A 21792-nucleotide genomic window follows, 5' to 3' on the forward strand; every position below is an offset into this window, starting at 1 on the left:
TGACACAGTCACTTCCCCTTTCCTCCGCAGAACACATTGTACACCCTTATAAAACCTCTCCATGTTGGAACGTCTCATGACAACTACTTGACAGTGCTTCCTTATTGCTTCACCTACTAAGCATGAGCATTAATGAGTCAGGGAAGGGCCCACCTGTAAAGCCTTGTGCCCTGAGCTTGTGCAGCAGCAGGGAATGCCTCAGACTGACATATGGGTAAACCCATGTTCTAATGTTCAGCAACTCCTTTGCTGCTGGGAATGTGAGCAGATCACCTACTTTTCTGTTGGCCAGCCCAGAGCAGCACCACGGCTGCAAAAAGAATCCAAAATGCTGCATCTCTTGTTCTCTCTGCTATTAAGTCACTTGTGCATAGCTGAAGCAAATGTATTTGCTCTGCGTTTCATTTCTCTTCACATCTACAGGAAGAGTCACAAACCACTCAAGTTACTAACAGTAAAAACAAGTAAGTTTTCCTGGTACGCTTTGGGTCTATTCTTGTCACGTGTTATTGCCATTAGAGCAGGAGGTACTGGATCCTCCTCTGTCTGCACCTGACTTTCCAGTTGGAGCAGGGCTGCATGCAGTGCTTCCCAGGGACGTGTTTTGCACCAGGCAGCAAGTTCAATGGGCCTCTGAAATGTGCTAGGTACAAACAGACCATGCATGGGGCCGGGATCTGGGTTTTCTCTGTGTCTGTGCAGTTGCCAGTGGAATGCGTTTCTTAAGCCCCCATCTGCAGCCCTATTTGTTTTCCTTCCTCTAAACCTTTTCTTTGTAGAGCAGGATGGAAAACAATGGGGAGCAATGGTCTGAAACTGAGCAAAGCGGGGAAAAAAACTAGGCTAGACGTCAGCAGTGATTTCATAATTGATGGCAATGAGTATGGGAGTGTTTGCCCTTGAGAAGAGGCTGAACCTTTTTCATCAGATTCAAATGAGGCAGTGCAAAGGAGGAGGATGATTCTATTAAATTTAGGGGAGGAAAAAAGGGATTTTCTGCCGTAATTTGGGCTGGTGAAGTTCTCACAATCTGTCCTGCTTGTTACCTCCGTATAGATTGAAGACTTGATTATAGTGTATTTCCTGCTAGAAAGACTTCAACATATCATCTTCCTTACACACATGTACAAGGTCACCTGTTTTATTAGAACATAAGGTGCTACCTATCCTCTGGGAGGAGGTCTGGAAAGAGCAGCTACTTGTGAAGGGGATGGTGTGAGAATTTAAGCTGAGCATTAGTTGACATTTGCAGTGTAGAAAACAAGAGCTTTGCCAAACCTGATCTGAATGCTGGCCATGGCTGGAGACCTGCACCTGGTCAAGTTACAGTGCAAAAATGTGTACAGTGCTACTGTTAAACAGTTAAACCCAGACAACTCTGTTTAAAGCTTGTGCTTATGAAGCAACTGAAATAACGTGTTGGGTATGGTGGTAACTATGGCACTTGAATTTAGGCTTGGATTAGGTTCAGGTTTTTGGCTGGGACCTCAGCTATTTGCTAAGGAGCATAGCGGGACTGTGATAGTGGTTCTGACTGCCCCTGGGAGCAGAGCTCCACCCAACCTTGGGATTGTCCTTAGATTTACACCTGCAGATTTCTAATGTGTTGTCTTCCTCCTCAGCTATACCTCTACCACCTTTTTTATTCCCCCCTCTGGTCTAAATGAGTAAAAAGATAAAACGGATATTGCCCTAGGGTAACCTCCAGCAAGCAGAATACTCCTCTGTTGACACAGCTTTATAAGTGGATTTATAAGTGGTGTGTGAAGGCCACCCCTTGTGAAGGGGCTTGACTTCCTATGTGGTGCCCACAAAGCTTACCCAAGGGTGCATTGGCACTATAGCCACTTGGGAGCTTTGCCTTCTCCTACTGTGAAGTGGTCACCCCTGCACCTCTTTGCCTCAGGTCTTGATGAACACACCATGATCCAACAGAAGTGCTTCCATGAACTTTATGCTCTGTTTTCCTGTTTCAGTCACTCCAGGGATAATAAATAGCAATGGTAATAACTAAAAGCAGATGCTATAGATTGAAGCCTGGGTATGACCCATTTTCCAATGGCAGTAGGCATGTTTTAGTACAGTAAGTACTCTGTATGGTTTAGTATTTTCTCCCATACCTGTCTATTGTACTCCCTCTGTGGCAGGGGATGGGGGTGCTTGGGCCCAGGAGGGAGGGGAATGTAGCCTTCTGTAGGTTCTGAATGTAGGTATAGGCTGCAAAACTTGTTGGGCAAATGAGTGGTCTGGAAAAGAAATGAATGCCGAAGGAGTGAGTCTTCCTTATTCTGCTGTCCATGCTCGTGCCCCCATGTTTCAGACAGCTGAGGACAGTTTGAAGGAAATTTTCAGGGTTCAACCCACCTGCTTCTGCCTGATTCCTACCATTTCTTGGACCTGCCAGTGTTCTGCAGTCTCAAAGCACAGTAGAAAGTGGTATTTAACAAAATAAAACTTTCTGCCCCTTTAAAACTTAGATTCCTAATTCAGTATTGTCTTAGTCGAGAGTTCATACAAAAGACTGTCAGAATTTCTAAGTGAACAGAAATTTTCTTGGATGAAGATCAGTTTGTGGAGCAGGAAAAAAGTTTAAGGGATTTTTAATCTCATGAGATGAGTCTCTCACTAGTACTAGCTCCACATTGCATAAGCAAGTCTGCAATATCATTCTAGTACAGCAGCTCAAATACAGGATCACAGAATCATTTTGGTTGGAAAAGACCTTTTAAGATAATCAAGTCTACCCATTAACCTTGTACACTGCCAAGTCCATCATGTCCCTAAGCACACTATCTACACATCTTTAGAATACCTCCAGGGTATTTAAGAGGCCTTTAAGTGGATGTAGATGTGATAGAGTCATACACTCTCCTGTGTTTTGCTGAAGTGAGGGGGGATAAGAACCTGCTTATAATGCTTTAGGGGTTGAACTAATTGCATGTGGAGCTAGCTGGGTGTACCTATGGAATGCAGCTCCTGTATGTAGTTGAAGAATACTCTGGTCAGAGTGAGACAGGCTTCGTGGCATGGTGCCATGTATTTATCTATGTATATTTGCATATTGATACACATATATGTCTCAAATCCAATTAGTTCCCCGCTCCTAATTTTCTCTCATTTGAGCTGGGAAATAAAATGATACTGCTTCACATCTACTGAAGCAGATTTTCTTGTTTCAAATTCAAAGAATGTGCCATTGAGTGAAAATTATTTGTTTTGAACCAGTGAGCTTGTTTTCAAGAGAAATCTTCAGTTTGACCAGCTGTCAGTGTTGAAGTTTACATGCTCAGAGTTAAAGCCTCCCAAGTTAAAAATAGGGATTCAATAGGTTAAATAGATTTGCTCTTCAGTAGCAATAAGAGACTGACAAGACTAGAAGAAGTAAATGCCATGTTTTTAATGCTGATTTGAACAGTTTCCCATGAAGTAAAAGCACCAAATGCTGGGTCTCTTTCAGCAAAGTTTAACAGCAACGAGCCAGGAACCTTCTCAGACACGCTTTTTTCAGTATTCGTCGTTGAAGGGATACTCTGGATGGTCACGCCACCTGCGGATAGGTCAAATTGAACAAACGAGCTTTTCAGATGAAGTAGGATATCACATCACTGATACAGGTGTCTTGTGCCTAGCCAGACCTCTTCTCCTCTTTGCAATATATAGGTGGCTTTCATGGAAGGCTGTTCTGCTTATTCAGAACCTGTCTGCTCTGGCTAATCTTCCCTGCGGGTTTGGAAGCAACCTTGTGCATGTAAGGAGAGGAGAGTGGAGGTGCATTTTTCAGACCTACAGACTGCATACCTTAGGAAAGACCATCAAGAGTTTGTATGTTAGTTATTTTAGCTGTATTTGTGGGTTTAACTCAGGTTAGTAAAAGTCTTGTAGGGAAGGGGGATGGCTTCACTATGTGTGTATCGTGGAAGGGAAAGACTTCTTTGTTCAGATGCCTAGAAAGACCCTCAGAAATAAGGGCTATATTTGAAGGAGAGGTAGAAACACCAGGGTGTACTACTTATGCACTTTGAGCTGGCATGAACAGGTCTGGGTCTGGTATGGTATTTTCTAAGAGTGTCTGCCCTCTAGCTCAGCCTAGATATAGATGCTCTGCCAGGTTAATAGCACCAGTGGCAGAGGATTTACAAAGCAGCTTTAGGGTGACCCAGTTCTGGGGAGAAAAGGGATGCTCATGGCTGCATGCTACTGAAGGAAGAGATGTTTCAGGCTTCATTTAAAAACTGTATGCTCAGAGAAGATACATAATCTAGGATCATTATAAAAGGCACAAAGGAAATCCTCAGTGTCAGCTGCAGGTGAGAAAATAATACTGTATTTTGCCCATTATTGGCAAACTTGAGAAAGAGAGGTGGTAGTTTTTTGTTGTTAGTTTTCTTGTTTGTTTGAGAAGTGATGCTAAAACACAAGCCTTGTCTTGACAAACACTTTCCATTATCAGTATCAGAAATTTCTGAAGTGCATTCTCAGGTGCACTATGGCAGCTGGCTGCCTTGCCTTACAGCAGAACATAACAAACACTGGCATTTATCCCAGCTGTGAATCCTTCCAGTCTGGGAAGGAAATGTTACACAATATTGAAGTTAACTAACTGGAAGGCATCAAACATTTTGAATTGGTTGTGCCAAAACATTTCATTCCAATATTCAGCCAAGCTGAAGTGTTTACGCACTAACAGATTGAGTTGGTTAAAAACAAAACAAAACAAAAACAACAAAAAAACAAGCCACAAGGCTTTGGCTTGTTAGGTTTTAGTATAATTTGACAACATCTGAGTTGCCAGTGTCATAGTATCTCCTTTCTTTCTAAGGAGCATGCTTCCTATTCTGATCTCACATGTCCAAAGGCCTGAGATCTTAGAGTGAAAATGATTCACTCTGAAGAGTCAATGCAACTTGTCATGTCTGTGAGGAAGAATATTCATGGCAGAGATTGGGAGCCCAAGATAAATCAAGCAGACAGATTAATCTAAAGCTTACTCAGAACAATAATTCTAGATTTCTCCAAAGGGAGAAGAAACCATTTCAGATAGATTTCCTGGAGTACTCATCCTTTTACAAAACCTTCTTTTTCTGCTCAGATGCTAAACTTGGTAACTTATTCCACTGATGGCAATATCCCTTTCATGTGGGCTTATATTATCAGAACAACTGATTTGCACACAGCCCCCATGGTAGCTGATAACTGGAAAAGCCAGAGGAATGCTGGATTTTTCCATTCCTTCTGGCATTGGCATCACAGCAGACAAAGGCTTTGCACAAAGTTGACTAACCAGAAATCTCTGTGTGGAGGCTTGACTTTTTCAGATATATATGCTGGATGAAATAAGAAATCTCTTTAGGCTAGCAACTCATCTGTTGCAGTGTCAACTCCAAACACTGCACTGTGGGAACAAGTAGTAGGCAGATACGTGTTTAGCTGCTCCTTACAAGGCAAGACCTCTTTTTTGATGAGGTGTTTTTCACAGTTGAGGTCAGACTGTATTCAAGCATTATCCTATGAAAGATGGAGCTGGCAAAGCCCATACTATGCATTCTATTTTCATTGTCCTCAGTGGCTTCTGTGACCAAATTTAGTCTAATAAAGAAAAACATTCAGTTTATTAGTTTTTGGATTGGTGGCTTATAAAGTTCTTCTCCTGTGGGCATTCGCAGGCTTTAATTTTGCTCTGGAGAAGGCTCTTGCATTTGCAGCAAGGATACATTTAAGTGTATACACTCACTAAAAGTTTAAATGATGTTATAGCTCAACTTAGCTATGAAAAAACAAACAATTTCAGATACCACAACACACAGAAAAAGTAATTTTAAAAAAACTAAAGCTTCGGACCACCTGGCTGAGCTTAAAGGTAAAAGGTGAATTCCATTATGATGTTTTTAACATAGTCCATATTTTCTGTCATATTTATGCAGCACAGTAACTGCTTTATTTGTTCCATTACAACATTATCCCACATCTTTTCAGCAATAGTCAATATTTTATAATGTTATTGATGCTGCTATCCTGCTTTTCATTATTTTTAGTGCTTGAACACACTACAGTTTGGCCAGACCACAGATAATCGAAGGTAACAAGAAAAATGTGTGGCAGCTAGTCTCTAGTGTTTGACTACATGTTGACTGAAAATGGGTAAGTGGAAAGTTTGGCCATAAACTGTAGATGCTTGTGAGCTGAAGTAAAAACAAATGGCCTCATTCTACAGAAGAGATGTTGGGCCAGTTTGAGTCTTCCGGGGTAGTGCAGCCTTCAGGGGAAGCAAAGCTACATTAGGTGGGATCACAAGCAGCAAGAGATCAAGCCTTGTTAGCTTTCAGAAGAGATAATTAGTAAGTGGTCTAGCATTTGAACAAGATGCTTAGTTTTCTGCATTCCATGTAAGAAGGTACAACTCAATAAGACAGTAGAAGACAGAGATTGCTGAAAAAGGCAACATCAGAAGAAAGACCAAAGCAAAGCTTCTGATCACTGTGGTCACTAAGATGTCTCGTGGTTTATGATAAATTTAGGTAGGCAAATGTTGATGTTCTAACCAAAGTATTAGGCAAGAAGGAGCTGAGTAAGAACAAGTTGCTTCTGGAAATACTAGGTTTAGAAGCCCTAAGCCATTGCAACGTGGCTGTCTGAGCACTGGAAGTGAAGGTGGGAAGGAGGGGAAAGACAACAAAGTGCTCCTATTTGAATTTCAGCTCTGATATCCACATTGCTAGATAGGGACAATGCTACACCTTGGGAGTGGCTGAGACCATCATTACAAGGTGTAGCAGAAAGTGTTTAAGGAGATGGAATAGCAAGATAGAGTCACTTGATACTAGGCAGGCTTTTGACATCTGAGCTGTAAGCAAGTATTGCACATTTATTTCTGCAATGGATTCAGAAGCGCATTCAGGCTTCCTTAAAGACCTCCCGTACTTAAGCCTTACCTTAAAATAAGGTTGTTTATACAAAAATCAATATTTAAAGCAAGTTTGTTGTGGGTTTTTTAAAAGACAAGAAATTTATGTGGGAATCTAGGATTCTTCTTGAACTTACATTAACAGTTCCACATAACGAACGTTTTTGTTCAGGGCTTCGATTTCTTTCATCTCTTTTTCACTGAGAGTGAAGTCAAAGATCTAATGGAAAGAGACGTTAGGAATAAGTTAGCATTTCTGAACACAATCAACATTCATATGTTCCAGATTTCAGAAGTCCAGTTTCCTCTCCTCCCTACTGTCTCCCCTACAAATCCACACTTGCATGCATTTATAGGAAAGTCTTGAGCACGTGAATAAGTCCAGTCACGTTTGCTTTATGCTCTCTTGCAAGAAGAGAAAGGTAGTCTGGCAAGTACTGAGCTACCAGCTCTGGAAGAAATACATTGGTAGAGGGCAAGTGGGGAGCAATGTAGGCACTGAGTCCTGCAAGGAACACAGGAACAAATGTTCCACCTTATTTGGGTTTGGTGGTCAAGCCAGATGCTTTCTGGTGGTATGGTTATGAGTTTTTCTGGCATGTCTCTATGCAACAACCCTTCCTTAACAAAGCTGCCCTATATCTAAAGACCAGGCAGAACAAGTCAGTCATTCCCAAACACCTACAGCCGACAAACCTGGGTTGCCCATTTACTGAATTGCTTCATCTGGCTTGTGCTGTTCACTACACCACCAGATGGAACTTCAGCTACTCCAGCAGATTACAAGACACCAGAATTTTTTCTTCTCTATTACTGGCATATCAATGTACCATTAAGTGATGGAGACAAAAAACATCATATTTGGCAAAGCTTGACATAGATTGAGCCTTATGTTTAGAGAAAGAAATGGGAAACTTGTCTTTTATAGGGGCTAAGCCAATGTAAGTGGATTCATCCATGCACCATTGGAGTACAAGTTTACCTGGAAATTCTCTCTGATGCGTTGTGGATTGAAGCTTTTTGGGATGACCACCACCCCTCGCTGGATGTTGAAGCGCAAAGCAACCTGTGCAGCTGTCTTGTTGTACTTTTTGCCTATGGCATTCAGCACAGGATCCTTCAGTAAAGGAGGTGAGGACACATTTACCCTGGAAGAAAATTGTAGAAAAGAAAAAAACAAAACACAAACCTCCTTATCTTTAATATCTTAAGCAGAGGCATCTGCTTGTTTGTGGACAGCATGCTGCACCTTGTTGAAAAGTAGTGTGAAAGATGGGAGAAGAGCTTTAGCATTTAAGCTGATGGGTTGTCAAAGGTAACTTCCTATGTGTTGTCCTAACATTGACTTAGTTTCTACTTTCTCAGCTAAGCCTCAGCATTCCCAGTTACAGACACTTTCTGTTAGAGGAGACCTAGGGTGACCTCCTATACAGACACCTGGCATTTTTTATTTTCGTATGACAACATGCAGCAGAAGTGTTGCAAGTTTAGATTCACAACAGTGATATTTAGATGCTGAAGTTCCAAGCTACTTTGAAAAATGTGGGTAAAAATATTTTGCAGAGAGATACAGCAATGGAGAGCTATTAATCTTTCCCTGGATAGTGACCCTGCTATCAGAGAGTAACATGGAAACTTACCATGATGCATCCCTTGATGTTCCCAATGGGCTGTATCCAACAATAACAATGTCGTGTTGTCTGCAAAATTCTAATAGTTTGGGTTGGGTGAAATAGGGATGGCATTCAACCTACAAGAGTAAAATAGAAAGAATGATTAATCAGCAGGATCAAATGCAGAAGGAGATGGTACCCCAATATTTGAGAGAGTTACAGACCAGATTATGCTTCCAAGAAAGGATATATATAAATTAAGGAACAGGGAAATTCAGTCTGTGTTTGCTGTTCTAAGTGTACGTTGCTGTGTGAAGGATGTTTTGGTTTTTTGTTTGGTTGTTGTTTTTTTTTGTGTGTGTTTGTTTTTTTTGTGGACAGCAGACCAACATCTGTGATCATAATTTTGCTGCAGAGAATTTTTATTGGCCCCCAGGGAAAGGTGACAATAAGTGAGGGGATGGAGGTGAGGGAAGATCACTAGAGAAGCAGGCTGAAAAGGCAACCCATCTCATGTGGGTCAAATCTTTGTTTCTCTGCCTCTTGCACCCAGAGTGACTAATTTGATGATGTTTTTAGGGAAATCGTTGGCATAAGCTGTCCCAGATAGAAGGTGGAAGGGAATATGTAAAAGGTGAGACATATAATAGTTTGGGTTGGAAGGGACCTTAAAGATCATCTAGTTGCAACCCCCATGCATTGGCAGGGACACCTCCTGCTAGAACTGATTGCTCAAGGCCCCATCCAGCCTGGCCTTGAACGCTTACAGGGAAGGGACATCCACCACTTATCTGGGAAACCTGATCCAGTGTCTCACCACCTTCACAGTAAAGAATTTCTTTGTAATATCTCATCTAAATCTACCTTCTTTCAGCTTAAAACTATTCCCCCTCATCCTATCGCTACATGTCCTTGTGAAAAGTCCCTCCCCAGCTTTCCTGTAGGCCCACTTCAGGTACTGGAAGGCCACTATAAGGTCTCCCCAAAGCCTTCTCTTTCCCATGCTGAACAACCCCAACTTTCTCAGCCAGCCTTGTTAGGAGAGGTGCTTCTCCATAACAGTTATGACCTTGTTACAGGCTCTGCCTTCCCAAATCACAAATGCTGTGCATTACTCCTTTATAGGCAGGGATTTCCTGGCTGTACTGTGTCTCTGGGAAGGGATGTCTACAAGGTGACAGAGCAACCACTGTTTGTAGGCAGTCTGAAGCTAGCTGGCACATCTATGCTTGCTGGCTAGCTGCCCTAAACTGGGCTTAGTCTTTTGCCCAGTTTTCCTTTGCCCCAGGAAGCAGCAGCAATGCTCAGTGCAGCTTTAGAGGCATGCTAGAAACTGCAGTTTGTACCTGCTGGCCATGTTAATATCAGTGAAGGGTGGTGGATTTTCCTCCTCTCCCAGGCTGCCTTTCCCTGCAAGCCAAAGACAGGAACGAAGGCTATAGTTGGCCTCCCTGCTGTGCCCATGCCAATCCCAGCCCTCCAGGCCACAGGCTAAAGGTGGGAAGTTGGTCTCAGTTGGTCTTTGGCCTCTCCTCTGACACTGCTAATGTGGATATTCGTTTGTGCCAGATGAGTCAGGAGATCGTCACAGTGTTCTCTAGGAAATGCAGGGACCTGTCAAATGCCAGTGAAAGGCACTGGGCACTCGATGGGTCCCTGACACCACCTTCTCTCAGCCCCACTAGTGTAACGTCACTGGCACATGCCTGTCATCTTCATGGGCTTGTTCAGCTGAAGTCGGTCACTTAATGGGGTCTCCTCTTCAAATCAGGTTTTTCTCTTAACTCTTACTGATGCTGTAAGATGTCATCTTACAGAAAAGGCACAAGAAAGCAAGTACAGGAATTATAGGAGTTGCTTCTAATGGCTTTTAAGCTTGGAAAGCTTAGAGTGATTCAGGATCCCTCATACTTAGGACTGTTTTGTTTTGTGTCAACTGAGGTAGGCATGGCTTCATTGAGAATTGCTTAGCTTGGTATGGTTTGTCTTGGGAATTTTTTGGACTTGAAGTAAGGTACGTGGCAGAGATTTAAGGCTGGCATTGACTCAGAGCTCAACTTGGTTAGGGAGCTTGGCACAAAGGCACTAGTTTTAAAGTCCTGGAGCACAAACTGAGGAAAGTGATTGTTCCAACAGCTTAAAATATTTATCTCTAGCCTAGATAGGATGAGTAATATTTTCAAGCTAGGAAAAGAAGAGTCGCAGTATGGAGGGCAGCATCTGTGTCAAAGGGTATGTCACCGTTCTGCACATGGCAGCTTAGGCCATGTGTTGCCTCTGTGTTTCCTACAGGGCAGTGGCACCACAGCAGGCACTGCCCTTGCCTTGCAGTCGTACCTGGTTGCTGACAGGTTTGTACTTAAGTCCTGGCTTGTTCAGGATCATCTCCAGCTGCCTGCGGTTGAAATTGGATACACCAATAGACTTTGCCAAGCCTGCATCCTTACATGCTTCCATTGCCTGCAAAGAAAGAAAAGATTGGTGGATCCCATATGTTTGTTTGATTCCTTGGACCAAGCATGTTAGAGATAGGTGGAAGATAATCCATTCTTGAGACTGCAAAACACCCTTTTCTGCAGCAGAACCAACAGCTCTACTAGCATGAGGGCTGGTGTTGCCCCCACTATTCTAATCTCCATTCCTGTGTAGACCCACTTTCCAGACCAAACCCTAATGTTTTATACCGCCTGTGAAGGTACAATTTTTCTGGAAAGCAGAAAGATTAATCTGAGATATAAATACTCATTGCCAGACATCTGCTTTCAAAGTATTTTGTTACTTTATGCTGCTTTAGCACTGCCTCAAAGCTGGAAGAGGGAGAATGAACAAAACAGATTGCTTTCCTGATAAGTCAATTTTTTCCTTTTGATTGTACAACAGTTTTTCATAGGATGTCTCTGTCTGGTGAAATCCCCTATATATCTGCCAAGACACATCTCAAAACCAGCACAGAAAACTTCAGTACAATATAAATTAGACAAAAGGGGAGTGGGAGTGTGGGGGAAGAGGAATTCTAAGTATTCTTCCCTTCACACAAATCCTAATAGCTGGAAAAGCCTTAAGAATGCTGAATATGAATACATGCCCTGGTATTCATTAGCTTCATCTGCTGGGTGGTTAAGGGCAAAGAAGGTTCTTGCCTGTGGGCTTCCCCTTTGCCTCCCAAAACTCTGCACACAAATGATTCAGTGACTTTGAGGCAGAGCAGACCCCCCCATGAAGCTGGATGCCCTTCCTGCAGGTTTTGTTACTCCTTTCCATCTCACAGGAGCTGAAAGCAGGGAGGTAAGAGGCACCATGTTTTGAATGACCTCTAGTTGGCCTCATATGCTTTGTATCACCCAGTGACAAGTCAGCAAATATAGTCATCTGGAGCCATTTTTTCCTGCTAGCACCATGCTGAGAGAGTGAAATTATCTGGATTGAGTTTATCCAGTTCGGTTTTGATTGATGCTATTATTTGCAGGCACACACCACCACCTATTCTTTTCTTGGCTTATTAATTGAAGACTGCTACAAGATATCCTTTACAATAAGCACCAGCTTGAAGATAAAAACCTAACAGTGTTGGGACAGCTGTTGCTTTCAACATTTGAGCAACAAGCCTGTCAAACAGAGGAATGAACTGCATCAGCCAAAGACAAGGGTAACAAAAACAGCTATTGTGGAAGTCCCCATTCCCTTGGAGAACCAGCCAGGATGGCTCAGCTGCCAGGGGAAAGCCCAAATCCACCCTGTGATCTCTCCTGCTCTGAACTTTTGCTCAGATTTTCACCGATTTCTATATCTGCTGTACTTCGAGTAGAGCTAAATTGGGACACAATTCCTATCCAGCTCTGGATGGTGCAAGCTGAAGTGAAGCAGGTAGTAGCCCATGCTATTTCTCTTGGCACAAACTAGGCTGAATTAGGGATGCCTTTGCAACAGATCTGGTACAGAGGGAGAGCTGACCAGCTTTGACCACAAACTAGAGAACGTTCAAGGCTTTTGAAAGGCAGGAATGTAAGAAGATTGCTGAATTTCACTTTCTGCCTCACCTGAGATCCTGAAGCCAAGTTGGCAGTAGGCTTAAGGAGACATCTGGCATGAGGACTATAGCTCATCACAAACAACTTTAGGATGCAGTCTTTCAGGCAAATGCTGCTTCCCTCCAAGTTTTCATAGCAGAAATGCTGTGAGTTCTCATTTGAAAATTCAATTTAGAAGTTCTGATGGCAAAGAGTTTTGGGGGTTTTTTGTTTGTTTTGTATTTGGGGTTTTGTTGTTGTTTTTGGGGTTTTTATGGTGAGTTTTAGGGCAAATTCTGTTTTATCCTGAAGGTGAAAAGCTTCCTTTTTTGAGGAGGATCCAGTCACATCTTAGAGCTCCAACCTTCTTCTGCTGTAAAGGTCTGATGAAGAGGAGAGATAGGTAAAAACCTACAGATACCTGTACCACATGCACTCTCTGAAAGAAGGAATGTGGATGTCAGATATTTCAGCCATTTGTTTTTTTGTTATAAAATAATTAAGTGATGGCAAGAAGCAACATCCCTTGGGACAGAAGCAGAGTTTGTCCATGGAGCTAGTATGATTTGATCCCTTTGCCCTGTCAGTATGCCTCAGCTCTATTTTTGAATGCCATAGGTAAAACTGAGAATGAGGATCTGTGTGTTTAATGCATATACAGATAGATGTTGTGTTTGCTTACCTCCCAAGTGGCACATAAATCTGTCTCATGGTAGATAAACTTTCCATTTTCATCTCTTGGGTAGATTGCATCTCCAGGCTGAAAAGTAAAGCCACATTTTTTGTTCATTGAAAAAAAAAAATGTCACTCTTCTGAGCAAACATTTTTCCACACACTCTCCTTCTACTAGCAAACAAAAAAACAAACAAAAATAAATCAAAAGCTTTCTGAAACACCCTAAGTTCAACAGGTCATTCATGCTGAGCTTACCACATCCTCCACTGCTGGGTCATCCTTGGATACACATCTGAACTGTCACATGAGTGCACACTCAGGAGTTCCCGGATGGCCTTGTTTTTCAACAAACTTTTGACCTTTATGGAATGGCATCCAAAGGACTAGTCTCCTTCTGAAGGGCTGGCTTAGAGTATCAACCTGTATTCTTTTCCACTTCTTCCCAGCCCTTCCCCTGATCCTGCTAGTGTCCTAGGCACCTAGGGAGAGTACCAGCTCTCAACAGTTGCAGGGACTATTTCCAAGAGCTACTTACTGGTAGTAAAGGTCCACACATCTAGCTACAGTATATGCTGAGAACCTCTTGAGTGGATTGCCACTTTTCTTTGGGCACCAGGAGCTCTTTCTTCCTATCTCTATGCCTCATAAACAAGACTTTAGAGCTGAGTTATGAGCTGGTATTTCAGGAGCACATCTTTCCCTTATTTGCTGGTCATTTCACTGCTGTTGCAGCAGTGCATTAACAGTTCCTTGCCTGCAATTACACTTTTTCATAAAAACCCTTCAGTGATTTTGACATTTGATCTGCCTGCAAACTGCTACATTTTAAAGGCCTGGGTACAAGATGTTGACATGGTAACTCCTTGGGAACACACAGCTGTGACTAATATGATCAGTAATTGGTGCCTCCCAATTCAGTCAAGAAGTTCAAATTCAAGGCATCTCATGGGAAAAGTGAGCCTAAGGAAAACAAGATCTCAGATTTCAGAGGCCCAGGTCTAACTTACAGGCATATGCCTGTGTCCTCCAAGTGTGCTGGTTTTCCTCAATGAATTCCACAAAGACGAATTGTGGCCTTTGTTGCTGTGTCTTGTTGAACAAGAACAAAAAAATGATCTTGACTAGGAGGCAGATGGCTGTTGGGTACATTTTTCTACTGGAAGTCAAACTGTTTGCCATCATAAGTTGAGGTGGAGAAGCCTTATTGACAAAACCACCCTGTGGTATTTTGAAACAAAAAATTCATCCCTGTGACATGCCACCAGACTCCAAGGACTGCAAACTCAACACATAGCAGTTGGACTACATTGATTTCAGAAGCTGAATCTGAATTCAAGACCTTTTCAGTTCTTTCCACTTCTAATTCATTAACTTCTGTTCAACACTACTTTTTTATAGTAGTCAATAAACACTTAACTACATTAGCTAATTCATCATCTCCCTGTTTCCCTCTAATTCTATCACTTGTATTCTAAAAGCAAAGTCAGGATGAATGGGGCTTGAAGACAAACTTATCTTGGCTGAGACAAGTGGTACCATCTATTGTGGGTTCCACACGGATCAATCCTTCCTCCAGGGAACTGCACAAGCTGTTTGAAGTACAGTTGTCTCTGCTCGATAGTAACCAGGCAATACTTTCTCTGCCAAGCTACTTTTTTATGCAAGGAAGCTCCTGAATGAAAGAACTGTCTGCAGATGGTTAAAGTGCTGAGAGAAAAACAGTGTTTTGATGATGACAAGAAGGTGGTTCCTGGGTCTTTGAAAAGATCTTTCAGAAGTTGGTCACATTTCTCAGCTTTGGGTTCTCATGAATTACACTGCACCAGTCGTGCCCACAAGTGCTGTTGTCTTCTCTTGCAGGTTTCTTGGAAAAAGCCCTCTGCCTTAGACTGAACATAGGGTGGCTTCCTACCGTGCTGCTGTATGAGCACTGAAATAAGTGTAACAACACTGTACAGTCACTGCCACTATGCAAGGATCACATCATACCATGTCACATTCAAAGTCTGGAAGCAGTCCAAAACCTGCCAGACAACTTACTCTCATATTTAAAACATGGCAGCAGGTAACCACTGAGAGGAAAAGCTGTGCTCCCAATATAATAATTTCCTCACCAACACAGACGCAGAAAGACAGGTGTGCACATCCCATTGCTTCCACAAAATGGTCTTTGACAAGAAGGCTTTCTCAAGAGAGTAATTTTAACAACTTGTGAATGCCTACTGTATAAACAGAAGGCAATAGGAAGTCATATATTGAGGTCATTGGTCTGATTTAATTTATTCTTTTTAAATGATCAGAAGATATCTGAATGAGACTTGTTCAATGTAAGGGTAAAATAACAGCTTTCCTCCTAGATGACAGAATAATTTAGTTGGGAGGGATTTGGAGATCATTCTGTGCACAGGTGCCAGCTTACTGATGGATCAGTCATCTGAGCAGAGTACCCTAGAAAACCTGCCCGTTGGTATGAGCTCCCCAGGCAGAGGACATGTGGTGGTCTGGAGGAAATCTGTTTCTGCTGGTCATCTCCCTTGTTAGGGTGGAGGGGCTGAGCACCACTGCTGGGCTAAAAGGAGGAAGAACAAAAATCTTGAACAGGGAATCTGCTTGAGGGAAAAATACAGGGATGGTGCAGGCTAATGTTAGTAGATCAGTGAATAATGTCACCCCAGATGTCAGCCATTCTTGATCTACCCAAAAGTGCTGACATGGTTGAGCATTCTTCCTCCAAGTGATGCTCTCCAAAAACAGATTCCTCTTAGTCTGCCTAAAAGCCCTTATAACAGCTTGCACCTCTGGGCACTGCAGGGTCATGGTTCTTATGGGTTTCAAACTGGGACTGTAAATTTTGTCTCAAGTACTTCACTGGTTTCAAGCAGAGACTGTTTTTGCTAGAAGGCTTTTGAGGAAACAGGAGAACACCAACATTGACTGACTGGGGCAGAGTAGGAGTTTGTTAGCTTTATAGCTGCACCTTCCTTACCAAAGGCAAGCATTGCATGCAGGATCAGTGTATTTGTGAGAGAGGGAGCAAAGAAAGGAAACTTGTCACCATTGCAAAAGGATCTTTCATATATATATTTATTTTATTTTATGTATTTTTAAAATTATTATTATTTGGCACAGAAAAATGTATATTTTTCAGGCAGAAAGGTGACTTCCTTCTTTCTCTCCTCTCACTGGGGACATGAATGAGTCTCTAGGACTGCTACTCCTGTAACAACTCAGATTGTTGATACAGGCCTCAGGGAGTCAGATGTACATTACTTTAAAGCCAGCTGTCTATATCTTTATATTGTGAGACAATGACCTTCACTATGTGGGAGAATGAACTACTAGAGAATAAAAACACAAGCAAAGGGAAACAGGAAATTGCAAGTTGTGGGAAATTTTACAAAATGTACCCAAAAGGATTCTATACGTGGGACCATATAAATAAAGTTTTAATATCTGAGTCCAGTTGCTCCTATACAGGTCTTAATGGGATATTGCTTCCTTAGGGATAAAGGAACTGCAAGTCTAAAGTTATTGCTTCATTGGTAAATTGCTTCCTATCTGCTGCTTCTGGAAGCCAGAAGTCCTTAGGAAAATACAATTTTAATAATCAGAGAACTGCCTTCCTTGCAGGAAGAAGCTAGTTTACAGCTTAAACATTTCATAGAAATCATTAGCCTGGCTAACCCTGTTCTCTCTAAGAAAAACAATCTAATTGGTTCAAAGCCTCTTTAATTAATTTTGAATCTCCTTCTTCTGATTTAGTTATTCTATTTGCCTTTATATCATGTACTTGGAGAGGAAAACTGTGAAGCAAGGTACAAATAGCTATGAAAGCAGAAAGTCTGGGGACTTTCAAGAGCTCCATGTGAGGGAGGCATGCAATTCTGATGTGAGCTCCTTGAATTCAAAGGTTTTGACAAGTTGTCCACTGGGGAGGAATATCAGGCTTTAACTTTTTAGACATTTGAGTGAACAACTCATGTTTGGGACCAACTGAGGCTGTCCAAGAGGAGCACTGGGGTTAGGGAGATTAAGATCATAACCATGATTTGCCCAGTGGCTCTAGTACTACTAGAGCTAGTAATGTTTTGGGACAGAGTACGGAAATCAACTTGGTAGTTTGTCCCTTTCCCTCTCCAAACTTTGCCCCTAGCCCTTTGCTGCTTTGCATCACCACTTTCATCCAGTGACTCCCTCTTCATGGCTCAGGGAGGATTAAGACACGTGCTGCTTCAGCTACAGTAGGTCTTCAGCACAAGGAGTGTTCAATCCCGATCAGGGGGCCTGGCCTTCCAGGGGAGACACCCCATGCAACAGCTGTCATTGGCTGTTCTCACACCACCTCTAAGCCTCTCTTTGTGTGGGTAGGGTAGTGCACAGAAATGTGTGCATGCAGTGCATATCAAACATTGTCTGGCCAAAGTGCTGCTTTCAACATGGACTGGAAGCTGCAGGAAAGATGGTAGATGGAGACCATAGTTCAAGCCAATTATGCACTTTCTTTGGGTAATTTTTCTTTTTACCTTGAAAGCCATTGGCAGCTCAATAATGTAGAGGTCAACATAGTCCAGCTGCATGATCTTCAGGGTTTTCTCCAGTGTGGGACGCACCAGCTCTGGGGGGTGGCAGGTATTCCACAGCTGAGGAGGCAAGCACAGGCTCTTTTTTGGGTGCCAGGAGGAACAGTGAGCACCCTCCAGCTGACACCCGCCCCCCACACACACTCTCTCCTGTCCTTCTGACAGACCCATTATGCACAGTGCAAAGACATTGTGGTCTACATCAATACAAGACAATGGTGAGGGGAGTTATCCTGCCTTCTGCCAGAGGCAGATGTCAAGGTTAAGACAGGAATCCTTGACCAGGACTGTCTGAGTGCTGACTTAATAAAGCCATTACAAATTTGTTTATTACAACACCGTTTCTTCTGAGTATATTGCAAGCTCTTGCTCAATGAACTAAAGCAGATTCTTTTTGTTTTCTGAGCTTTCCAAGCTTATGCTTTCACTGGAAAACTTTGTTCCCTCAAGAAATCTGTGGTTAGTTTTACGCTGTAAGGCAGAACCTCAGATCATGTGAATTAGCTATCGAGCAGCCAAGCACCCAGCACAAAGAGAATCTTTTGGTTTTCTCCTGTAGTCATGGAGTCAGAGTAGTAATTTACTCCCTAGTCCTCACTGAAAGTTGTATTATTGTTTAGTTACCATAACACAGGTGTGACTAGTTAAAGCACAACCTTCTCAACCTCTTTAAGCGCAACTGCTTCCTTGCAGAGTTATGCCTTGAGGTTGCCATGGACTGTGCTCAGTTGATTAGTTTTCAGTACTATCTCTAACTGAACTCTGCTGATGAAAATCTCGTGCAAGAATAAAAGCATAGTGTAGTAATTAGTAACCAGGAGCTCTTAGTAAACTGATTGCTGAAGTTAAAAGGGACAAAAACCAGAATTAACACACAATAGGCAGTTAAAGTACCATTTGCTTGCACACAATAAGCTGGGTTACTTTATCTTCTTTTTTTCAATGCACAAAACTGACATGTAGAGTCATGTTGAGGTTTTGGACACCTTTATGGGGTGGAGAAAGGTGCTGTTTGTTGGTATGGTCATTGTCTAGCCAGTTCTTCCAACAAAGCTGGCAGTCATAGCACGCCAAGGTATAGAATGAATCTATTATTGAGACGTGAAACATTTCAATTGCAATTTTCAGAAGACAGTGATTATAAGTGTCAAGGGACATAGCCTGGGTAAGTTTTAAAGTATTTTAGATGTCTGGGGTTTTTCTAATCCAGGGGAATAACTACCTGCTTAGTTCTGCAGAGACAAGGGCAAGTTATCTTGAAGTTCAGTTGTACTGAGAGCAACACACCTGACCCTACCCTAACCTGACACACCAAAGCAGGGGCTGGCACCTGGAAATTCATACTAGGCCTTACCCATCTGTATGTTGCAAGGCATGAAGAGTTTATGATCACTAAGATGGTGGATATACAGGCTGAGGTGTACTACAGTAAAGGGAACCAGGTCCTGCTCTTAAGAGTTTTAAACTGCTCCACTGGATTCCATTAAAGCCTTTGGTCTGGGTGTTATTTAAGCATTTTCCAATTTCAGACTTTCATTTTATATGTAAAATGAAATGATGTTTTGGACTTAAGTATAGGTAAGGAAATGAATCTGTATACCCTTCATGTTTATTTTGTTTCATTACTGTGTTTAAGAAATTTAGTAACCTGAGGTATGTTGGTAGTTTAGGAGTTTTTCTGAGTGCCCTTTCTAGCCCAGTGCTATTGAGCTCAGCACTTGCCAGTGAATATATTTCCCGTTAAAAATCTGCAGAGTTTCTAAAGAAGCAGCCTTTAGAAGCAGCAAACATTTGTACTGTGTTAATACATAGATGCCATGGAAACTTTAGAGTTTCATAGCTGTTTTCATGATTTTGTACAAGTTATTGTATTATCTACCTAGCTAGAACCCATGTAGATGTTTGAGCAGTTAAAGCTGCCAGCTGGCTTTGGCATTTCAGGACACCACATTTCCTGGAAATGTTACTTCTTGTTTAATGAAAGAAACATCCTGGGATGAAAAAGGACACCAGAAAGGTCTTGCTATATAAGCCAAGTGAGATGTTGGCAGTTGATATAAAACCTCTAAAATTTCTGGATGCTGAGCTGCTCTGCCTGATCAGCCAGCCAGCAGCAAGAGCCAAGTACAAATGCTGATGATTTCAACTGGCAGATGTAGCCCGATTGCACCAAGTTACTATTCCAGTAACTGCCACTCAGCAGGGCTGTCCTTATTGATGGACCAGCCTTCAGTTTGCATCGTCTCTGTTTAACGAAGGATCTGCATGAGGGACTTGAGTCTGAAGGGTCTTGGGAATTTCCAGCACTTCTGATGTCTGTAAGGCTGAAAACAAGTCCAAATTTTGTTGTACAGCCTGCTTTCAGGAATTACCTTCTCTGTCTACCATGCTTCCCAGAAGATGCAACTATTTGTATCAGTCAGTTATCAACCAATAGCTGATGTGTTTAGCAGTGGCTTGATATTTGAATGTAGTTCATAAGATACATAAGTTTATAAGGTACATAAAGCTGAAGATACATAAGCTCATAAGACGAGGGATGTCTAGTCCCACTCCTCCTGAGAAGTTCAGAGATTATATGAAAATGTGTGAAAACCCTGCATTGTGATGGATCAAATTGGTTGCAGATTATTTTCCACTTCCACTTTTGAACTCTTTGAAGGCTACAGAGGTGCTCTAATCAACTGTCACCCTGAGCACCTGAAGTTTTGCCAAGCACAAAGAGGACACAAAAGAAAGATAAATCCACAAATGTCCCATCTCACAGTCACAAGACAGGCTGGAATAACAGACATTGACTGTTGTGGTACTACAAGTTGCAGCCCTGTGGCTTGCATGATCTGCAGTTTAGGAAACAATGGAACTTAAAATCAGGAAATGAAATGCAGTTTTGCAGGTGGCTCAGTGCTTAGGTAGTGATCATCAGCTAGGAAAATCATCTAGTGATTAGATCAGACAGCTGAATATGAAAAGGCTTAATAAAGTAAGTTTGGAATCCTCATAAAGTTTTACTGAGAGATGCAGTTTCACAGAACCTAAAGGTCCATATGGGAAAATAAGCTGTAGTGGAAGCAGTTGGGAAAGTCGAAGACTCAGAATTGTCAGGACATCTGGTTCTAACCTTTTGGCACAACTGTGGTTTTGATTTGAAATACTACTGGTAATTTGAAGCAATGATGTTATAAAACAGTTCAAAGAAAATATTTTGACTGATTCAAATCAACATATTTGGCATATGAGAGACTGAGAGACTACCCTGGTAAAGGTGGAAAATTTGAGGATATGAAGCTTTTCTCAGGATGGCAAGGTTGTTACCAGTAGAAACGAGCAGAGAACTTGGAAAAGAGTTGCATACTTTACAGATTGGAAGTTGCTGTACTTGGACATTGGTCTATAGTTGCTAAAAATCCACTTGGTCTGCAAACTACCCAATCTGAATCTTAGTTTCACAGATCACAGATCTTAACAAATTTGCTCACAGTAAAGTGGGCCTCTTATCCCATGGGATCTCTCACTCTAGGAACAGTGGTATTTATTTCCAAGTCGGTTGAGTAACTTTTATGGATTACGTCTTACTTGGGAAAGGAGAAAGGGAAAATATTAGTCTGATATGGCCAAGAAGCACTCCAGGAAGGGGAACTTGAGGCCACAAACTTCATTAGAGAGTGGACAGGCACCATGAATTTTCTGGGGCCATCTGATCTTAGTTCTTCAATGTGCAATGAGCTCTCTGTTTTATACCTGGGGTCTAGTCATTGTAGTTGTAATGGCTTTTGTCAGACACTTCATTGGACGTGGGATTTCGTTCTTCTAAGAGAGAATCAACTCTTATGGCTAAGACTTTAAAGCATTAACTAGTTCGTGCTTTACTCCAGTCTCGTTGCTCTAGAGCAGAAGTGTGACAATCTCTTCTCTCCGAGTAAGCTGAGTCATCATCCTATAACTTTTTAATGACAGGTGATACAGTAACTCAGGGTGTAACTTGATGAGTAATTTTCTGGCAGTAGTACCCATG

General features: G+C 42.1%; 1 protein-coding gene across 1 annotated transcript in view; it reads right to left on the reverse strand.

Annotated features, from left to right (window-relative positions):
* Positions 1 to 3382: 3382 nt before the first annotated feature.
* Positions 3383 to 21792, reverse strand: part of AKR1D1 (aldo-keto reductase family 1 member D1) — a 35606-nt gene continuing 17196 nt past the window's right edge. Inside the window, exons 3-9 of the mRNA XM_051638326.1 lie at positions 17721 to 17837; positions 13204 to 13281; positions 10852 to 10974; positions 8542 to 8651; positions 7884 to 8049; positions 7039 to 7121; positions 3383 to 3547 (exon numbers count right to left, since the gene is read on the reverse strand). Of these exons, the coding sequence (XP_051494286.1) occupies positions 3505 to 3547; positions 7039 to 7121; positions 7884 to 8049; positions 8542 to 8651; positions 10852 to 10974; positions 13204 to 13281; positions 17721 to 17837 (720 nt within the window). The 3' untranslated portion in view covers positions 3383 to 3504. The remainder of the gene's footprint in view (positions 3548 to 7038; positions 7122 to 7883; positions 8050 to 8541; positions 8652 to 10851; positions 10975 to 13203; positions 13282 to 17720; positions 17838 to 21792) is intronic.

Source organism: Apus apus, chromosome 1 (assembly GCF_020740795.1).
Source record: "Apus apus isolate bApuApu2 chromosome 1, bApuApu2.pri.cur, whole genome shotgun sequence".
Classification (NCBI taxonomy): domain Eukaryota; kingdom Metazoa; phylum Chordata; class Aves; order Apodiformes; family Apodidae; genus Apus; species Apus apus.